This window comes from Pan paniscus, chromosome 8 (assembly GCF_029289425.2).
Source record: "Pan paniscus chromosome 8, NHGRI_mPanPan1-v2.0_pri, whole genome shotgun sequence".
Lineage (NCBI taxonomy): Eukaryota > Metazoa > Chordata > Mammalia > Primates > Hominidae > Pan > Pan paniscus.
In genome coordinates, this window is record NC_073257.2 from 82,895,489 (window position 1) to 82,914,418 (window position 18,930).

General features: G+C 52.6%; 1 protein-coding gene across 3 annotated transcripts in view; it reads left to right on the plus strand.

Moving 5' to 3' along the window:
• The window catches only part of ADAMTS14 (ADAM metallopeptidase with thrombospondin type 1 motif 14), an 87,554-nt gene extending 70,036 nt beyond the window's left edge, over nucleotides 1-17,518 (plus strand). For 2 of the 3 annotated variants that reach the window (XM_008968960.4, XM_003815950.5), the window contains exons 15-22: nucleotides 341-421; nucleotides 4,904-5,067; nucleotides 6,560-6,728; nucleotides 7,177-7,309; nucleotides 8,883-9,090; nucleotides 13,045-13,174; nucleotides 13,258-13,368; nucleotides 15,437-17,518. In XM_008968960.4, coding sequence (XP_008967208.1) covers nucleotides 341-421; nucleotides 4,904-5,067; nucleotides 6,560-6,728; nucleotides 7,177-7,309; nucleotides 8,883-9,090; nucleotides 13,045-13,174; nucleotides 13,258-13,368; nucleotides 15,437-15,930 — 1,490 coding nt within the window. In that variant the 3' untranslated portion in view covers nucleotides 15,931-17,518. The remainder of the gene's footprint in view (nucleotides 1-340; nucleotides 422-4,903; nucleotides 5,068-6,559; nucleotides 6,729-7,176; nucleotides 7,310-8,882; nucleotides 9,091-13,044; nucleotides 13,175-13,257; nucleotides 13,369-15,436) is intronic. The other variant, XR_010113192.1, reaches the window with a different exon arrangement.
• The last annotated feature ends 1,412 nt before the right edge of the window (nucleotides 17,519-18,930 follow it).

The following is an 18,930-nucleotide window of genomic DNA, read 5'->3' on the forward strand; positions in this document are numbered from 1 at the left end:
GTGTGAGAAGAAGCAGAGAGAGAGAGTCAGAGGAGCAAAAAGGGACGGGGGGAAGGGCAGAAGTGAGACGGAGAGGAAGAGGGTCAGGAAAGAGGGAAGTAATAGCAGCTCTCACACACACGGAGGCCCTTAGAGTTTACAGGACATGTCTCATTCGATCCTCCCAGCACCCTCATGGAGAAGGTCTCATCCTCAGTTTACAAATGAGGATACAGAGATTCAGAGAGGTTCTGTGATCAAATGAGATGTTCCTGGGTGCCCAGTGAGGGAGTGGGGGACGCTGGGCAGTGGGACCACCAGCTTAGGATGCTCACGACTTCTGGATCCCTGTGTGTGGCAGGAGCTCTCAAGCTGGTGCAGATCCCAGCAGGTGCCAGGCACATCCAGATTGAGGCACTGGAGAAGTCCCCCTACCGCATTGGTGAGTGCTGGGGTGCTGGGAGGGGACAGCAGGGCCCCAGGCCCTGCCCTCTGACTTGGGGGAGCTGGGAGACCAGAGGACAAGATTCTAGTACAAGTGGAATTGTACTAACTGGAGTAATAGGCAGAGACCCCCTTTTCGTTTTATTTTAAATTTATGCTGCATGGGTAACCCATTCCATGGTTTACATTTCAGAAGGTCTAAAAGGGGACCTAGTAAAGAGTCCCCTTTCTACCCCTGTACCCTGGGGGCAGTTTTCTTCCCTAAGGGCAACTACTGTTAATAATTTCTTGTGCACATAGATGGCTGTTAAAGGAAAGCCATGTTCACAGAGTGTATCAGTCAGCTTTTGCTGCCTAACACACCACTCCAAAACTTAGTGGCTTCAAACAAGAATAATTCTTAGCTCACGGTCCTATGGGTCATCAGTTTGGGCTGGGCTCTGTGGGGTGGTTCTTCTACTTGTCTTCTTGGACCAAGTCATGCAGATGCCCTCAGCTGGTAGGTCTCTGGGAGCTGGTTGGTCTAGGATGGCCTCGCTCACATGTCTGGTGGTTGGTACTGGCTGTCAGCTGGGGTCATGGAGGTGGCAGGGCTGTGTCCTCAACAGGCTAACCCAGTGTTATTCACATTATATCTGTCACATAGTCCTCAGGAATGGCTTGTGTCATGTTTTCTAGAGTCCCATTAGTCCAAATCACATGGACAAGCCCAGATTTAAGGGGTAGAAACATAGACTAGCTCTTGATGGTAGAAGTGGTGAAGTTACTGTGCAAAGCAGCATGCATAGAGGAATAGGAGGAATGTAGAGGCATTCTGCAGTCTACCACACAGGCCCTGACATTATTCTCATTATAATCATACTTAAACACCAAGCCACTCAATGAGGTGACACCCTTATGCTTGTAACAGTTATCTAACTATGAAGCCAGGCTCGATTAAAAATGAGAATACCACAATAAGTTAATAAATTTAAATTAAGGCCATTAATATAATATGAGTGATGTTTTGTTTCGTTTTTGCTGAAACTAAATTGGCTGTCAAAAAATGGACATGTCCAGAGAGGCAAATCCACAGACAGAGAGAGAATAGATTAGTGGCTGCCAGGGGCTGGGGAAGGAAAGAGGCATGACGGCTAATGGGTATCAGGTTTCTTTTTGGGGCGATGAAAATGTTCTGGAATTAGACAGTGGCAATGGCTGAATCTACTTAAAAATCAGGGCAGGCGCAGCGGCTTACGCCTGTAATCCCAACACTTTGGGAGGCCAAGGTGGGTGGATCGCTTGAGCTCAGAAGTTTGAGATCAGCCTGGGGAACATGGTGAAATCCCATTGCTACAAAAATAAAAATAAAAAATCAGCTAGGCGTGGTGGTGCATGCCTGTAGTCCTAAGCTAGTTGGGGGACTGAGGCAGGAGCGTCTCAAAAAAATTTTTTTTTCACTGAATTGCACACCTTATTCGAGTGAGTTGTATGGCATGTGAATTATATCTCGGTTCAAACCCTGTGAGCCTGGTTCAGAGCAGGGTCCCAGTGGCAAGTGGGCAGAAGGCTGCTTCTCCCACACTGGGCAGTGGTGTCTGTGTTCAGACCCCTTTGCAGAGGACGTGCAGGCCACAATGTCCCCTTGAAATGTCACAGAGGCCCCTCTTACCTATTACGTCTGCCAAGTCACACTGCTTGGTACCAATTTCATCATAAATGGAAAAACAAAACACATATCTCTTGGCAGGCTCACATCACACACAAATGCTGCCATTCATATTTTTAGATTATCATCAAAATAGCAATTTGTAAATACCTTCAAAGTTTCCTGGATAACTTGCATTTCCTGGAGAAATTGGCACCTCCCCTTAACACAGCTCCAGTGGGCTCCTAAACTTCTATTCTTGAAGGCATCTGAAAGGGCATTGTCCCATCAGGCCATAGGCACAAGGGGAAACTGAAACCCAAAGTGGATTGGGGGCCTCTGTATGCCCTGATTCATCCATGAGGAGTATGGGCAGAGCCAGTCTGGGCCCAGGTCTCCTGCCTCTCAGCCCTGTTCCCTTGCCAGCCATGCCACTCTACCACAGCGAGCCCAGGTTAGAGGACATTGGTTCAGGCAAGTCCTGCCTGCTGTGCCTGCCTGGCTGTGGGGAATGTGCTGGAATTAGGGGCCGGGGGAGGGAAGGGGCAAGGAGAGAAGGGACATCTATTCCAAGAAGAGGTGGAGCTCACAGACACTGCATCCCCTGGGGATGATTTCAGAACATTAGCAGCCCCTTCCACCCTCTGCTGTCTCCAGAAATCTAGTTCTTCGATCCCCAGGGAAGAACTAGTCTTCTGTGGAGGTCATGGCAGAGGCTGCTAGCACCCGGGGCAGGCCGAGTGCGGGCTTGCTTGCCTGTTTGTCGGGTGAGTTCCCTGAAAGGTTAGAGTTTTCTGGGGAGCCTGGTGGGGAGAGCGAAGCAGGGGCGGCCCAGGAGCTGAACTCTGAAGTTGGCACAGGTTGTGCGATTATACAGGTGTGAGGTGCACAGTGGCCTTCAGTGAAAACGTGTGAATATGTGTGTGTGAGTGTGTGCATGCACGTGCATGCCTGTGTAGGGGTGTGTGTACCCAACAGGATATGTAGAGGCCCAGGACAGGTGGCAGCCCTGGCGATGAAGGGAGAGGCTCTGTCCATTGTCATTAGACTCTCCTGGAATTGGGGACATGGGGTCTTTGAAAGGAAGTGTAGGGAAGAGAAGGAGAACTCATGCTGTTAATATCTCCCATGCGCTGGGCCATGAGCTGCCACTTTTCATGCGTATGTTTAGTAAGCCTCATGGCCATCTATGAATATTGTTTTCCCGCTTTGCAGTTAAAGGAAACTGAGGCTCAGAGAGAGGTTAGATACAGAACAGGTCAGTGGTGGAGCCTGGATTCGGGACTGGGTCTGGACAGTGGAGAGTTTATGGTGGTCCACCCCCAACTGTCTGGAATGAGGGGTGCATAATCAGAGCTCTGCTACAGTGAGGTGCAGGCACAGTCAAAGGCAATGGGAGAACTGGAGGCTGCACCTGGCCTGAGGAGCTGCCCAGCCTTAGCTTAGACAGTCTGGAGCTGCTGGGGACTGAGAGCGATCAGGGAACCTGAGGGAGAGGCCTGGGTGGGCAGGAGGCGAGGGGCATCTCTCCAGCAGCCTCCCAGGAAGGGGCGAGGCTCTTCTTTTTCCACCCCTCTTCCCCACCCTCACCCTGCCCCTACGTTGCTCCTGTCTCTCTGGGTGCCTGGGCTCTGGCCCAGCTCCAACTGTTGCCCACTGTGTGTCTAGGAGCCTCCAATTCCCCATCTGTATTAACAATAGCCCAGCCCTTAGGATGTATTTAAGGATTGAACTGAAGCAGTTGGCAGAGTGACTGGCATATAGTTAGTGTTCTCGGATCCTTAGCTCTTATATGACAGTTATGACCATTTAAATCTGTCCCAGGTGGGAGCTCTGTGGGCCCTTCCACCTGGACACCCCAAGGCTCTGGAGCCTTTGCCCTCCCTACTTGGCTAAGGTGCTTGGGTCTCAGGCTGCTGGGCCCTAGGAAGTCCAGGGTGGCCAAAGGTACCACTCAGGGGCCTTGGCCAGGTGTTGGCATCTACATGTCTCCCACCCACCTGCCTCCCGGGGTCTTTTGGTAATAAGTTGTGAGTTACTCACTGACTGGGACATTAAGGGGTAGAAATTTATGGATTTTTAAAATCTCTGCCTCTGTTCCAGGCCCTGTGCTGGGCTGAGGACACCAAGATGGAGATAAGCCAACAGGCCGCTGGGAGAGGTGTGGCATCTGCAATCACAGCAGTGCCAAAAGTCCAGTACTTTTCTGGTGGTCTAGCGATAGTGCCCACTGCGCATCACTACTTGCCAAGCTGGCTATGTTTATGAACTCTTCTTGTTGTCCTGAGAGCCTCAGTCGTGGGGCGCGGGGATTTCTATCATCCTCCTGGGGCAGCAGCAGCCCTGCGAACTGGGTACAATTATCATTCCCATTCTACAGATGGTGAAACTGAGGCAGCACAGTGGGGCTGAGTAGTTTCCTCACCATCAATCTGACTCCAGAGTCTGTACTCTCAGCCTCTATGCTCTGCTATAGAAATTCTAGGGAGGGCAGAATCCCTGAGGACTGGGCAACCAAAGAAGACTCCCTGGAGGAGAGGAGATTATGCTGAGCCTCAACCATGGGTAGAGGTTAGTTAGGCAGGAAGAAAGGAAGGCAGTAAAGGTGGGAGGAATGGTGTGCACTAGGATCCAGAGGCAGCAAGAGTGTGTGTGTGTGTGTGTGTGTGTGTGCACGCGGGTTTGACAGGGAGCGTGTTGACCTGTCTGACTCGGGAGGGCTTGGGTGGGAAGGAAAGGCCGGTGGACAGGAGCCCAGAAGGCTCACTGGGAAGGCCTTGAATTTCATATTCATGGCCCGCCCCCTGTGGAGAGGAGCAGAAATCTGTGTGACCCTCTCCCCCCACCGGTCAGTGGTGAAGAACCAGGTCACCGGCAGCTTCATCCTCAACCCCAAGGGCAAGGAAGCCACAAGCCGGACCTTCACCGCCATGGGCCTGGAGTGGGAGGATGCGGTGGAGGATGCCAAGGAAAGTCTCAAGACCAGCGGGCCCCTGCCTGAAGCCATTGCCATCCTGGTGAGCCCCACTCTGTGCAGTGGCAACCCCTGCCCACCCCACTTGTCCCCTTAGCTCGCTACATCTGCTGCCAAGCCAGCGTGACACCATTCTGGTGTCTTTAGGAGCCTGGGCAAGGGCAAGGCACCTTCCATCCTGGGGTTAGCTCCTCATTTGTGCTTAAAAGCCTGCAGGATGGCAAGTGAGGAGAGATAAAGACAGTTGTCTCCTCACTGTCAGACCCAAGATGTTACATGCAGGGAGCCTGCTCTCTTTAAGGCAGTCTTGGAAATGGAGCCTGGAGGGAGGTTGGGCAGGGCTGGGTCATCCTGGCATAATCCCACATCTGTGTGCATCATAGCATGGCTGGCAAGGGAGTCCAGGAGCAGCTTCCTCGGGCCTTTAAGGCAGCTGATCCAGGAGCTCCAGCCTCCTGAAAAGGGGACAAGAGCCTGACTGGGGCACATCTCTGCCCATACCCCCCTTCCTAGAGCATGGGCCAGGGCTTGTGGAATAGGGATTAACCCAGCAGACGAGACCATGAGGAGTTCTGTCCATGGTGCCCTCAGCACTGGCTGGTGGCAGGGTTACCTTGGATGGGCTTTGTTCCTGGTGTCACCCTCACCAGCTGGGGGGCTCCTGGAGGACAGGCTCTGTGGCCTATTGGTGTCAGCATATCAATTCAATCCAGCATATACTTTTGACTCACCTTATATTTGTTGACAACCCATACATCTATGGCCAGGTGATTTTCAACAAGTGTACCAAGGCCATTCAATGGGGAAAGAATAGTCTCTTCAAAATATGGTGCCGGGACACCTGGATATCTACATGCAAAAGAATGAAGTTCTACCCCTTCCTCACACCATACACAAATATTAACTCAAAATAGATCAAAGACCTAGATATAAGAGCTTAAACCATACAACTCTTAGAAAAGAACAGAGGGGCAAATCTTTATGACCTTAGATTCTTAGATACGACAGGCACTAAAAGCATACACAGCAAAAGAAAAAATAGATAAATTGGACTTCATCAAGATTGAAAACTTAAGTGCATCAAAAGACATTATCAAGGAAAGGAAAAGACCACCTGCAGAATGGGGGAAAATACTTGCAAGTCATATATTTGATGAGGGTCAGTATCCAAACCATTCTTATTAACTGCCTTCTAGAGCCAGGCAGTGTGGATGCTGCAGTGAGCAGAACAGACAGACAGACAGACAGCCCTGCCCTCCCATCAGAACTTAGGTCTATGAAAGGGAAGAGCATTCCTAGGTGCAGTGGCTGCCCTTGGGCCTGGCACACAGCAGGTGTCCAGCCTGAGTTTGTCCCATGGCAGCTGGTCTGAATCCAACCCCCTACCATACCCCAGCCATGCTGGGCACAACCTCATCCTAGCTTTCACAGGTTCTGCTCCGACCCTAAGGCCTTCTCTTCGGCCCCTCCCCTCCCAGTGCATGCCGCCCTTGCTTCTTTCTCTGGTCCTGTGCCAGCTCCCCATCTCCCCTCAGGCTCTCCCCCCAACTGAGGGTGGCCCCCGCAGCAGCCTGGCCTACAAGTACGTCATCCATGAGGACCTGCTGCCCCTTATCGGGAGCAACAATGTGCTCCTGGAGGAGATGGACACCTATGAGTGGGCGCTCAAGAGCTGGGCCCCCTGCAGCAAGGCCTGTGGAGGAGGTACCGGTTCCCTGACCCGCCAGTGCTTTGTTGGGGCAGCCCAGGATCCCTTGAGAGGCAGGGGTGGGGGACTGCTGTTGTCTCCATTTGATGTGTCCTTGCTTATGACTCAGTTTCTCCTTGAAGATCTCCAGTGTGTGGAAGCCCGTTTTGGGCAGGGCCTTTGGGATGAGGCTGGGGGTGCTAGAGCCATATCCGGGCAGAGCTTCTACCCTAAAAGAGCTCACCCACTGTGGGGACAGACAGCTGTCCAGAGCCACCTTCTCACCAGCGAGATGGAGCTGATCAGGAAAGTGTCCCTCAGAAAGTGACGTGGGCAGGCGGGGGCATAGGCAGAGGGAGGTGGGATTGGCCCACAAGGCTCTCCACAGGTACTGCCCCTGAGGCCCCACCAGGGCAATGGGGGGCCTGGCTGGACTAGGCCCACGGCAGCCTGCCCACCCCATAGGGATCCAGTTCACCAAATACGGCTGCCGGCGCAGACGAGACCACCACATGGTGCAGCGACACCTGTGTGACCACAAGAAGAGGCCCAAGCCCATCCGCCGGCGCTGCAACCAGCACCCGTGCTCTCAGCCTGTGTGAGTGCTCCCAGGGAGGGACGGGGAGTCTGGTTCTATGCCTAGCCCGGGCCCCAGGCAGTGGGGCTGCTGAGCCTGCTCCCCTCAGCACTGGGTTATGGAGACACGACCATATAGGCAACACAACTTTCAGTGCTTCTGGGCTCCAGGCCCAGGCCAGGATGCTGACCTCTACCTCTTCTCTGCCTGATTGTCAGGAGTCCAGAGACATGGCTCAGCCTGCCAGCCCCCAGCCATGGTCCAGCCCCTAATTGGGATTCCCTGGCTTGAGGCTACATGCTCTTCTGAGCACAAGGATGACCTTGGGATTATTTAGGGGAGGGCCTTTGGGGAGAGGAGAGAGCTGTGCCTGGTGGAGGGCTCATGGCCAGGCCTCTGAACCTGTTGCAGAGCCGGCCTCAAGACCTCCTCAGCCTCCACCAGGCTTCCCTAGTACACCCCAAGCAGACTGAGGCCAAGGGTGGCTGGCTGGTAGCAGCCACAGAGGGCATCGCCCATCCTCCTGCTTCCCCAGGAGTCCTCCCTGGTAGGCGTAGGGTGCTGCCTGGGTCTTGTCAGCTTCTGCTCCCCTGGGCTGGGGGAACCTCAGGGCTGGGCATGTAATCGGGGCAAGGGTGGGAACCGGTGGCCAGCGCTAGAGGCTGCTGTGGCCTCCCTGTCTGTGCCCAGGCCAGGCCATGTTAACCAGCCCCTCCTCTGCCCAAGACAGCTTCATAACCAGCCCCCTGTGCTTCTCTTTCACTTGTTCCTTTGTATTGTTATTCAGACTGATTTTCCCACAAATGCCTGTAATCACAGAACATGCAGGGTTAGCTCTGCCTGAGTTCCTGGCCGGTGTCCCCCAGCCCCTACCCCTTTGGGGTTTTAAGGAAGAGGTTGACTTAGGAAACCTGCCTGGAAGTGACTAAAAGATGCCTTGGGAACCCAGGGAGGAGTAGGAGTCGAGGCTCTCCCTCCTTCCATCCTCACCAGAGCAGTTTTGTTTCCTCTAATGCACCCAGTGGGCATGCGCTTAAGATGCTGTTGGAAGTTGCTCAGTGGCTAAAAGACACTTGCAGGCCACCAGCATAGCTACTCTATGTGGAAGCTCTGTGGATGATGATGGTGACAGTAACAGTGTTCTTGTCCCAGGAGCCCCATGGGAAATTGGGGGATCTGCCTTGAAAGTGTGGTTTGATCTGTTTTGTGCCCTGATGCTTCTCAGCACCCAGGACAGTGCTCGCGCCAGTGGGCCCTCAAATATGTATGCGGCTTTGAAGTAATCGTGATGTGAAGATGGGGTAACTGAGGCTTAGAAGGCTAATAGCTTGCTCAAGGACATGCAGGGCGCTAGGATTTAAATACACGTCATACCTGTTTTTCAGACGAGACACAGCAGGAGAGAAGAGTGCCCTTCCTGAGGTCACATACCCAGTAGCTGCAGAGCCAGGTGGACAGTTGTCCTAGGCCTCAAACATTCTGAAACCCAAACCCACTCTCTGGCTCCTGCCTGCAGCTGTCTGGGGATAGAAAGTGTCCTCTGGGATGAAGTGTCCCCTTGGTCTCACCTCCTCTCCTTTCACCCTGTTTCCAGGTGGGTGACGGAGGAGTGGGGTGCCTGCAGCCAGAGCTGTGGGAAGCTGGGGGTGCAGACACGGGGGATACAGTGCCTGCTGCCCCTCTCCAATGGAACCCACAAGGTCATGCCGGCCAAAGCCTGCGCCGGGGACCGGCCTGAGGCCCGACGGCCCTGTCTCCGAGTGCCCTGCCCAGCCCAGTGGAGGCTGGGAGCCTGGTCCCAGGTGACTTGTCCTCAGGAGGTGGGAGGGGCTTGGGGAGAAGGTGGGTCTGAGGGATTTTTTTGGTGTTTCCTGCAGGCAAGAGAGTTTCTGCCTGAATGGCTCCCCCTACATCAAATTTTGTTTTCCTTGAAGTAGAATAGCTCCTACGTACCCTGGGCCGTGGCTCTGTGCTAGGCCTTTATGTTCATTCATTACTGCCAGTAAACTTCACACAGTGCCAGGAGGCATGGGTTCATGTCCCTGTGTTCCAGATGGGCAGACTGAAGTACACTCTTGCATTCCAGAAATACTTGCTGAGCACTAGCTATATGCCAGACCTTGTACTAAGAATGAGGGAACCTAGCATCAACCAGACAGAGCTGATTCTTGCCCTCGTGCAGCCCACAGTCCTGTGAGGGAAATGTATTAGACCATCAACCCACAGCCAAGCACTGACAGACTGCAGTCGGAGCTGGGTGGGGAGTAGTGGGTCAATGTGGTGGAGGATGGAGGGTGGTCAGAGGGCTTCTCTGAGGAGGTGTTGCTCAAGCTGAGACCAGAGGGACAAGCCACAGGAAGAGACCAAGTCAGGAACAATTTTACAATGTTCCAGAAACCAACAGGACAGTAGGGCTGGAGCTGACTGGGAGGGATAGGGGCTGCGAGATAACACTGGGGAGGCAGGCGGGGGTCCATGGCTACAGGCTTTGCAAGGGGTTTGCATGTATTCTAAGAGCAATGGGAAACCAGGGAAGCCTTTTAACATGGGCATTACAAGCTCTGATTTCAGGTTGTAAAGATCACTCTGACGGTGCTGTGGAAGGTTGAGTGTTAGACGGTCAGGGTAGCAAAAGGGAGACAGCAGTAAGGCTGCTTAGTTATTTGGGTGCTCTGTGGCTTAGACCCTGGAGGTTACCTTAGGGAAATTGCCTTGAGGAAATTGTCTTGGGTTTTCTTTTAAATACTCATTTGATGTGAACATTGAGAACATCATGCCAAGTAAAACAAGCCAAGCTGGATGCAGTGGCTCATGCCTGGAACCCCAACACTTTGGGAGGCTGAGGTGGGCAGATCTTTGGGAGGTTGATGTGGGTGGATCGCTTGAGCCCAGGAATTTGAGACCAGCCTGGGCAACATAGCAAGACCTCGCCTCTACAAAAAATGTAAAAAGTTAGCTGGGCATGGTGGTGTGTGCTTGTAATCCCAGCTGCTCTGGAGGCTAAGGTAGGAAGATTGCTTGAGCTCACGAGGTCAAGGCTCCAGTGAGCTATGACCATACCATGCCACTGCACTCCAGCCTGAGTGACAGAGCAAGAGCTTATCTCACACAAAAAAAAAAGAAAAGAAAAGAAATAAGCCAGACATCCAGACATGTAAGGACAAACACTCCATGAGGGCACTTTGCTGGTGATTTCCAGGGGCTGGTGGAGAGTGAATGAGGGGTTAGTGTTTAATAGGCGAGGAGTTTCAGTTGGGAAAGAAGAAAATGTTCTGGAAACAGATGGTGGTAATGATTGTACAACAATGTGAATGTGCTTAATGCCACTGAACCATAGACTTAAAAATAGTTGAGATGGGCTGGGCGCGGTGGCTCACGCCTGTAATCCCACCACTTTGGGAAGCCAAGGCAGGCAGATTGCCTGGGGTCAGGAGTTCAAGACCAGTCTGGCCAACATGGTGAAACCCCGTCTCTACTAAAAATGCAAAAATTAGCCGGGTGTGGTGGCTGGCGTATGCCTGTAATCTCAGCTACTCGGGAGGCTGAGGCAGGAGAATCGCTTGAACCTGGGAGGCAGAGGTTGCAGTGAGCCAAGATCACACCATTGTATTCCAGCCTGGGCGACAAGAGCGAAACTTTGTCCCCAAAAAAGAAAAAAATTAGTTAAGATGGCAACCTTTATGTTATATAGATATTACCCCAATTTAAAAAACCTCATTTGATCACAATGATGTTTATTGTAACAGCAAAACATTAGGACGTATCTCAAATGTTTATCTATAGAAGATTGGACAAAAATCATGGTCTGTTCATACAATACAGTACTATACAACAAGAAAAATGAACAGGCCTGAACTGTACTTACCAAAATAGATAAACTTCTGTTATAGAGAATACATTTAGGTGAGAAAAAGTACTTCAGTATGAAGTAAAAAAGCACTTCCAATGGATGTCATTTCCTTAATGTTTAGAGGGACACAACACAATTTGAAAATATTCTGGGATGCTCATTTATTAAGGCTGGTGGTGGCATCTGGATAGGGTTTTGTGAATAACTCCATACTTTTCTGTATTTTGAAATATTGCATTATGAATATTTGTAAAGAACCAAAAATCCACACACAACTCATGCATTTTATATGTCTCCATAATATATAGCTTCATTTGTTTTGATATAAAATAGATTGCTGGTCTTCAAAGGACCTCACAGATAAAAGTAACAGAGAGATGGCAGATAGTGGAAGATACTAGCCCTGTCGCAATAAGCAAAATATAGAGATGAATCTCTAAATTTAACTTTTATTAAGTAAGAATTGCAATTCAAGGCATACACAGAGACCGGGTGGTCTTCAGTATGTCCAAAGAACAAAGGAAAGGTTGGGGGTTTTATTAGAAAGAGACATGATATGTATTGTGTTGAACACCAACTCATTGGCACTAGACAAGCTTTTGGGAGCTGGCAAGCTCTGACTGGTGAGTGATGGTGCTATGGAAAACTAGCCGTGGAGTCACAGCAGGTTGTTTCAGCAGCTGCTAGGTAAAACTGGTTTTGGAATTACATCAGCCTGTTTCAGCAGCTGGCCCTGTGGAAAATTTAATTCTTGGAGCAGGTGCTAGGTGCCCTGAGTGCTTTTTCCCCTGGTCCCTCAACTCTGATTTAGTTGGGTGTGACAAGTATGACCCTATTCATATAATCAACTTTCACAGCCCCTTATGAGACTGACTGAGCAGTCAGGAGCTGTTAGCTGCTGTTTGTAATGATTCATCCTGGGAGGATGAGCCGTGTTTGTCTCGTAGTTCTGCGTGGCCCCATGACCCTTGTGTCTCAGTGGTCACATGCTCCAGTGTGGGAAGTGGGGTCCTGCAAGTTCCTCTCCTTCCAGCTAGGTAAGGCTGTGGTCAGCATCTAAAAGGTGACCCAGTCACACTGGGCAGTGCTGCTTTCCTGGAGTCCCTGCCCCTCCATTGAGGACGTCCACATTCCCTGTTTGTCAGAGTAAGAGTGGGTCAGGTCCAGGGGACAATGTGTGTGGCCACCCCCTGCAAACGGTGGTCCTCGGTCCTCTGGTGCCTCCTGCTCCTTGTACCTGCACCCTGCTCCCTCAGGGAAGAAGACACTTTTGAACATACTTCTGCAGGCCCACGTTTGGTAAATCGAGTCACAAGATTATTGACTATCAGAGCTAGTCAGAGGAGGGTCCATGGAGACCCTGTCGCCCAGCTCTCTGTTTACAGAGTAAGACATTGAACCAGGGGTGGGGGTAGCAGAAGCCACAATCCAGGCCCCTATATCCTGTTAATAGGATATCATCACATCAATCCACCTGCCCAGGTCACACCATGTAGTGGATTGCAACAGGGGAGTTTGCTAGAGTGATACACAAAATATTAAAGAACCCAGGCACAGACCAGACACAGTGCATGCAGGTGGTAGTAGGGAATGGGGTCCCAGAGGTTCCCTCCTGAGCCAGAGATTAACCGTTTAGATTGTGGAAAGGCCCATGGAGTTCTAGGCTCAGGGCAATGGCTCTTCACCATTGGTATCAGGACTATTTGGCAACAGGTACAGTGTCCCACTGAGGCTCCTTAGAAGCAGTCCTTGCATGTCCCTCTGGTCAAGTGAAGACTTGGTGCTCTCCTTTGTACCCTTTCTGTCCCTGGGCACTGGCTGGGCTCTGAGCTCACTGACTCGTCTTTCTTCTCTCCACCTACCCTGACCCCGGCCACTATGCCTGGCACTGACCCACCCATGGCAGTGCTCTGCCACCTGTGGAGAGGGCATCCAGCAGCGGCAGGTGGTGTGCAGGACCAACGCCAACAGCCTCGGGCATTGCGAGGGGGATAGGCCAGACACTGTCCAGGTCTGCAGCCTGCCCACCTGTGGAGGTGAGCCAGAGGGGATGGGGAGGCCAGGTCCAGTCCCTTGGGCCAAAGTCCCAAATACTAGAATTGCTTCTTCCTGCTCACAGGAAATCGCCAGAACTCCACGGTGAGGGCCGATGTCTGGGAACTTGGGACGCCAGAGGGGCAGTGGGTGCCACAGTCTGGACCCCTACATCCCATTAACAAGATATCATCAAGTAAGTACAGTCTATGGACCCTACCCTGCTCCCCAGACCTTTCAGTGGCCCTGGTGTTGCAGCATGGGCCACTCAGTGGAGCAAACCCAGCTTGTAGCTGTCTGTGTGACCTTCACCTCCCTGAGCCTCAGATACCTCAGTTGTGAAGTGGGGAGGAGGCGCTACTGGTCCGTGAGCCGTTACCTGCAATTCCAAAATGTTTATTTCTAAGTTTGGTGCAAACTTACCTGGCAGCAAAATCTGACCTGAACTAATGAGATCATTTATTCTTTTGATATAGAAATTTAGCCATATTTAGTTACAAGGTGATATCTCAGGCTCCATTGGGGATGTTCTATAATATAAACACAGAATATAATGTTTCTGATCCCAAAAGTTCTGAATTCTGAACTATATCTGGTTCCAAGATTTTCAGACAAGCACTTGTAGATATGAGCTGCCTTTATAGGGCTGGTGAGATAATTGGATGAGAGAATGCATGCATTCCTGTCTGGCTGTCAGCTTCCAGTAACAATAGGCCTAGCAATTTCTCTCGGCCCCATGATTCAGTTCATCCTCCCATCTTTCCATTCATCCACCCACGGATAGATATTTACTGAGCAACTGCTACGTGCCAGGCTGTAGATTCTTCACTCCTTTCCCAGGTTCCATCTCTCTTTTCCTTCCTCACCCTCCCTAGGACCAGGGTCTGGCAAGATGAGTAGCAGAAAGATCAAAGACCCTAACTCCTAGTTAGAGGACCAGTTGGCTGCAAATTCCTTAACCTCTCTGAGCTTAGTGACCTCATCTGTAAGATAGGGTTCTGACTAGATGTCCTCAAAGGACCTTCTACCTCCAATCTTCTACTCCTCTGCTCCTAGGCTGAGGTTCTGACTGGGGGAGTGCCTGGGTTTCCTGCCCTCTTCCTTCCCAAAGCAAAGGACGATTCCGATTCTGGTTCCAGAAATCTGGCGCCATCTAGAGGCCACTGGCTTTCCATTTCTCTCTGATCTTTCTCTTGTTCCCCTAAGCCTGCCCCTCCACCTGTCTCTCTTTCCCTCTGTCCCGCCCACTCTTCCCACATCCCTCTTTCTCTCTCTCTCTCTGGCAAAAATTAGTAGAAAGCAAAGCTCCTGCCTTCACATTCTGCCTGGAGAAGCCTACATGGAGTTATCACAGAAAGGTGTGATATTTTGTGCAAAGCAAACTAGTGTAATGAGCACTTATCTTCGCCGGGTGCTTTAAAGATGTTGTTTGCAATGTTATTATTCACTGGTAAGGGTCAACATCAGCCCCATTTTATAGGTGAAGCAACTGAGGCTTGGAGGGTTTAAGTGACTTGCCAAAGGCCTCACACTTTTAAGTGGTAGAGCCTGGATTTGAACTGAAATCTGCTTGATTCCAAATTAAGCAGTAGCAGTCTTAATGTCCCGATGTGTGCTGACTGTGGCAGGATGGTCAGTCTGCCTGTCCCAAGCATGAGTTGCCTGGGGTCTAGCCTGACCCTGGCTGGAGTGGGCCAGACTCCTTGGGTTGATTGGGAGGGGCTAGGGTTCCCACTTCCATCCAGAGCAGCTGCAAGTTAGAAGCACCTGGTGGTAGGTCACACCCTAGATTGTCCAGTGTGTGGGTGAAGGAGACGGGCACCCCCAAGGATTCCAGTGTGCAGCAGGGCTGAGGGCGAATGGCGAAGGGCCAGGGTTCTCAGATGCGCCCACACGTGGAGTCCCCTGGAGGGCTTGTGAAAGCACAGCGCTGAGCCCCAGCCTGAGTTTCTGACGCAATAGGGCTGGGTGGTGCTAGAGGATGTGCATTGCCAGCAAGCTTCTAGGTGATGCTGCTGCTGCGTGTGGGGACATCACTTTGAGATCTGCTGCTCTAGGGGATTTTACTTCCTCTTCCATGTAGTCAGGGCTCACTCTCCCGTCAGGTGGCTCTGTAGCCCCCACCCTGGGAAAAAGCTTTATAGTGGGTCCAGCAGGGGCGGGGGTGGAGGGCGGGCAGTCAGTGGGTGAGTGGGAGGCGGGGCCACCTGACTGACAGGCATCCCCACGTTGCTTCCATCCTTGTCCTTGTGCTGTGTGTGCAGCGGAGCCCTGCACGGGAGACAGGTCTGTCTTCTGCCAGATGGAAGTGCTCGATCGCTACTGCTCCATTCCCGGCTACCACCGGCTCTGCTGTGTGTCCTGCATCAAGAAGGCCTCGGGCCCCAACCCTGGCCCAGACCCTGGCCCAACCTCACTGCCCTCCTTCTCCACTCCTGGAAGCCCCTTACCAGGACCCCAGGACCCTGCAGATGCTGCGGAGCCTCCTGGAAAGCCAACAGGATCAGAGGACCATCAGCATGGCCGAGCCACACAGCTCCCAGGAGCTCTGGATACAAGCTCGCCAGGGACCCAGCATCCCTTTGCCCCTGAGACACCGATCCCTGGAGCATCCTGGAGCATCTCCCCTACCACCCCCGGTGGGCTGCCTTGGGGCTGGACTCAGACACCTACGCCAGTCCCTGAGGACAAAGGGCAACCTGGAGAAGACCTAAGGCATCCCGGCACCAGCCTCCCTGCTGCCTCCCCGGTGACATGAGCTGTGCCCTGCCATCCCACCGGCACATTTACACTCTGTGTACTGCCCCGCGACTCCCAGCTCAGAGGACACACATAGCAGGGCAGGCGCAAGCACAGACTTCATTTTAAATCATTCGCCTTCTTCTCGTTTGGGGCTGTGATGCTCTTTACCCCACAAAGCGGGGTAGGAGGAAGACAAAGATCAGGGAAAGCCCTAATCGGAGATACCGCAGCAAGCTGCCCCCGGCGGGACTGACCCTCTCAGGGCCCCTGTTGGTCTCCCCTGCCAAGACCAGGGTCAACTATTGCTCCCTCCTCACAGACCCTGGGCCCGGGCAGGTCTGAATCCCGGCTGGTCTGTAGCTGGAAGCTGTCAGGGCTGCCTGCCTTCCCGGAACTGTGAGGACCCCTGTGGAGGCCCTGCATATTTGGCCCCTCTCCCCAGAAAGGCAAAGCAGGGCCAGGGTAGGTGGGGGACTGTTCACAGCCAGGCCGAGAGGAGGGGGGCCTGGGAATGTGGCATGAGGCTTCCCAGCTGCAGGGCTGGAGCGGGTGGAACACAAGGTGATCGCAGGCCCAGCTCCTGGAAGCCAAGAGCTCCATGCAGTTCCACCAGCTGAGGCCAGGCAGCAGAGGCCAGTTTGTCTTTGCTGGCCAGAAGATGGTGCTCATGGCCATACTCTGGCCTTGCAGATGTCACTAGTGTTACTTCTAGTGACTCCAGATTACAGACTGGCCCCCCAATCTCACCCCAGCCCACCAGAGAAGGGGGCTCAGGACACCCTGGACCCCAAGTCCTCAGCATCCAGGGATTTCCAAACTGGCGCTCACCCCCTGACTCCACCAGGATGGCAACTTCAATTATCACTCTCAGCCTGGAAGGGGACTCTGTGGGACACAGAGGGAACACGATTTCTCAGGCTGTCCCTTCAATCATTGCCCTTCTCCAAAGATCGATCCTGCTGGAGTCGGACGTCTTCATCTTCTACCTGGCTCAAGCTGGGCCAGAGTGTGTGGTTCTCCCAGGGGTGGTTGGACCCCAGGACTGAGGACCAGAGTCCACTCATAGCCTGGCCCTGGAGATGACAAGGGCCACCCAGGCCAAGTGCCCCAGGGCAGGGTGCCAGCCCCTGGCCTGGTGCTGGAGTGGGGAAGACACACTCACCCACGGTGCTGTAAGGGCCTGAGCTGTGCTCAGCTGCCGGCCATGCTACCTCCAAGGGACAGGTAACAGTCTTAGATCCTCTGGCTCTCAGGAAGTGGCAGGGGGTCCCAGGACACCTCCGGGGTCTTGGAGGATGTCTCCTAAACTCCTGCCAGGTGATAGAGGTGCTTCTCACTTCTTCCTTCCCCAAGGCAAAGGGGCTGTTCTGAGCCAGCCTGGAGGAACATGAGTAGTGGGCCCCTGGCCTGCAACCCCTTTGGAGAGTGGAGGTCCTGGGGGGCTCCCCGCCCTCCCCCTGTTGCCCTCCCCTCCCTGGGATGCTGGGGCACACGTGGAGTCATTCCTGTGAGAACCAGCCTGGCCTGTGTTAAACTCTTGTGCCTTGGAAATCCAGATCTTTAAAATTTTATGTATTTATTAACATCGCCATTGGACCCCAAAAGGTTGTGTGTGTGTTTCTTTTTCTCTCTCTGATTTATGGGAAGGGGACAATGAAGCCAGAGCTCGAAGGTTGAGGGCTGGGCTGTAGCAAGAGAACTGGGGGTGGGGGCGCAGCTCACTGTGGCTGTCTCCTGTCCCTCCACCTTTCCACCCATGCCCTGCTGCATCACTGCCAGGTGGGACACAGGGTTGCCACTGGTTTCTTGACTACTGAATCTCCTGTTTCCCTGAGGCCCAAGTTCCAGGACAACACTATTTCAGGTTATTGTGAAATTCTCAACCTGTTTAAATGCAACTAGAGGCCAGTGGGGCAGAGTGGCTCATGCCTGTAATCCCAGCACTTTTGGAGGTGGGAGTTCCAGACCAGCCTGAGCAACATAGCAAGATCCCGTCTCAACAAAAAATAAAAAGAACATTAGCCAGGCATGGTGTTGCATGCCTGTGGTCTCAGCTATTTAGGAGGTGGAAGTGAGAGGATCCCTTGAGCCCAGGAGTTTGAGGCCACACTGAGCTGTGATTGCGCCATGGCACTCCAGCCTGGGTGACAGAGCATGACCCTGTCTCAAAAACAAAAAAGAACAACAAGAGGGGCTCTCTAAAGGAATCTTAGCAACCACGGAACAAAGAGATTGTCACTGAAAGCAAAATGACTGCAACCACTTTTGCCTTCTAAGCAGTGGCAGAATTTGTGTCATGGAGTAAAAGAATCTACACTGCTGGGCACTTAGAAAAGGTGAAGCTGGCAAAAGGGCTTCTTGTCATTATGCAGAGCTCACTCCTCCCCTTAAGGCCAAGGAGAAAATGGTTTGGAGACTCCTACCCCCGTGGGGGTGGGAACACAGAGAGGGCAGCCTCTCCATCTGTCTTTGGCTGGGGGCTTTTTAGGATGCAGGTTGTCTAATATGTCTAAGGTTCAATTAAATTTGTGTTGCCATCTCCCCAAACATCTGGAAATGTCCACTCTCCAAATTAAGGGCTTTTTATGGGTCAGGATATTTGCTTGTTTTGGTGGAAACTGAGAAAATGAAAGGATTCACGGGTGAAGATAGAGGAACAGCACCAAGGGCCCTCTTTCCATCGCAGCCTCAGAAACATCCCTCACTTCCTGTAGGAGCCCAGTGGGAAAGGCCATATGGGAATGGTCTCACCTCTTCCTGCCCTAAACGGTTTCCTGTTTGGAGTCTGGTGGGTGCAGGTGCCAGGGTGCCAGACTGCCTGTCTCTTCCCTGGTGGGGATTCTCCAGGCCACTCTAACTTCAAGGCTTTATCCACACCTGCCCCATGCTTGGCAGAGCCCTGCCGCAGTGACAGCCAGGTGCCCAGAGTCTAGCCTATCAGCCCCGACTGGCTTCCAGAGCCTTTGCCCTGGTCTGCCAAGCTTCCTCAACCCATAGCCAGGGGCCAGCACACCTG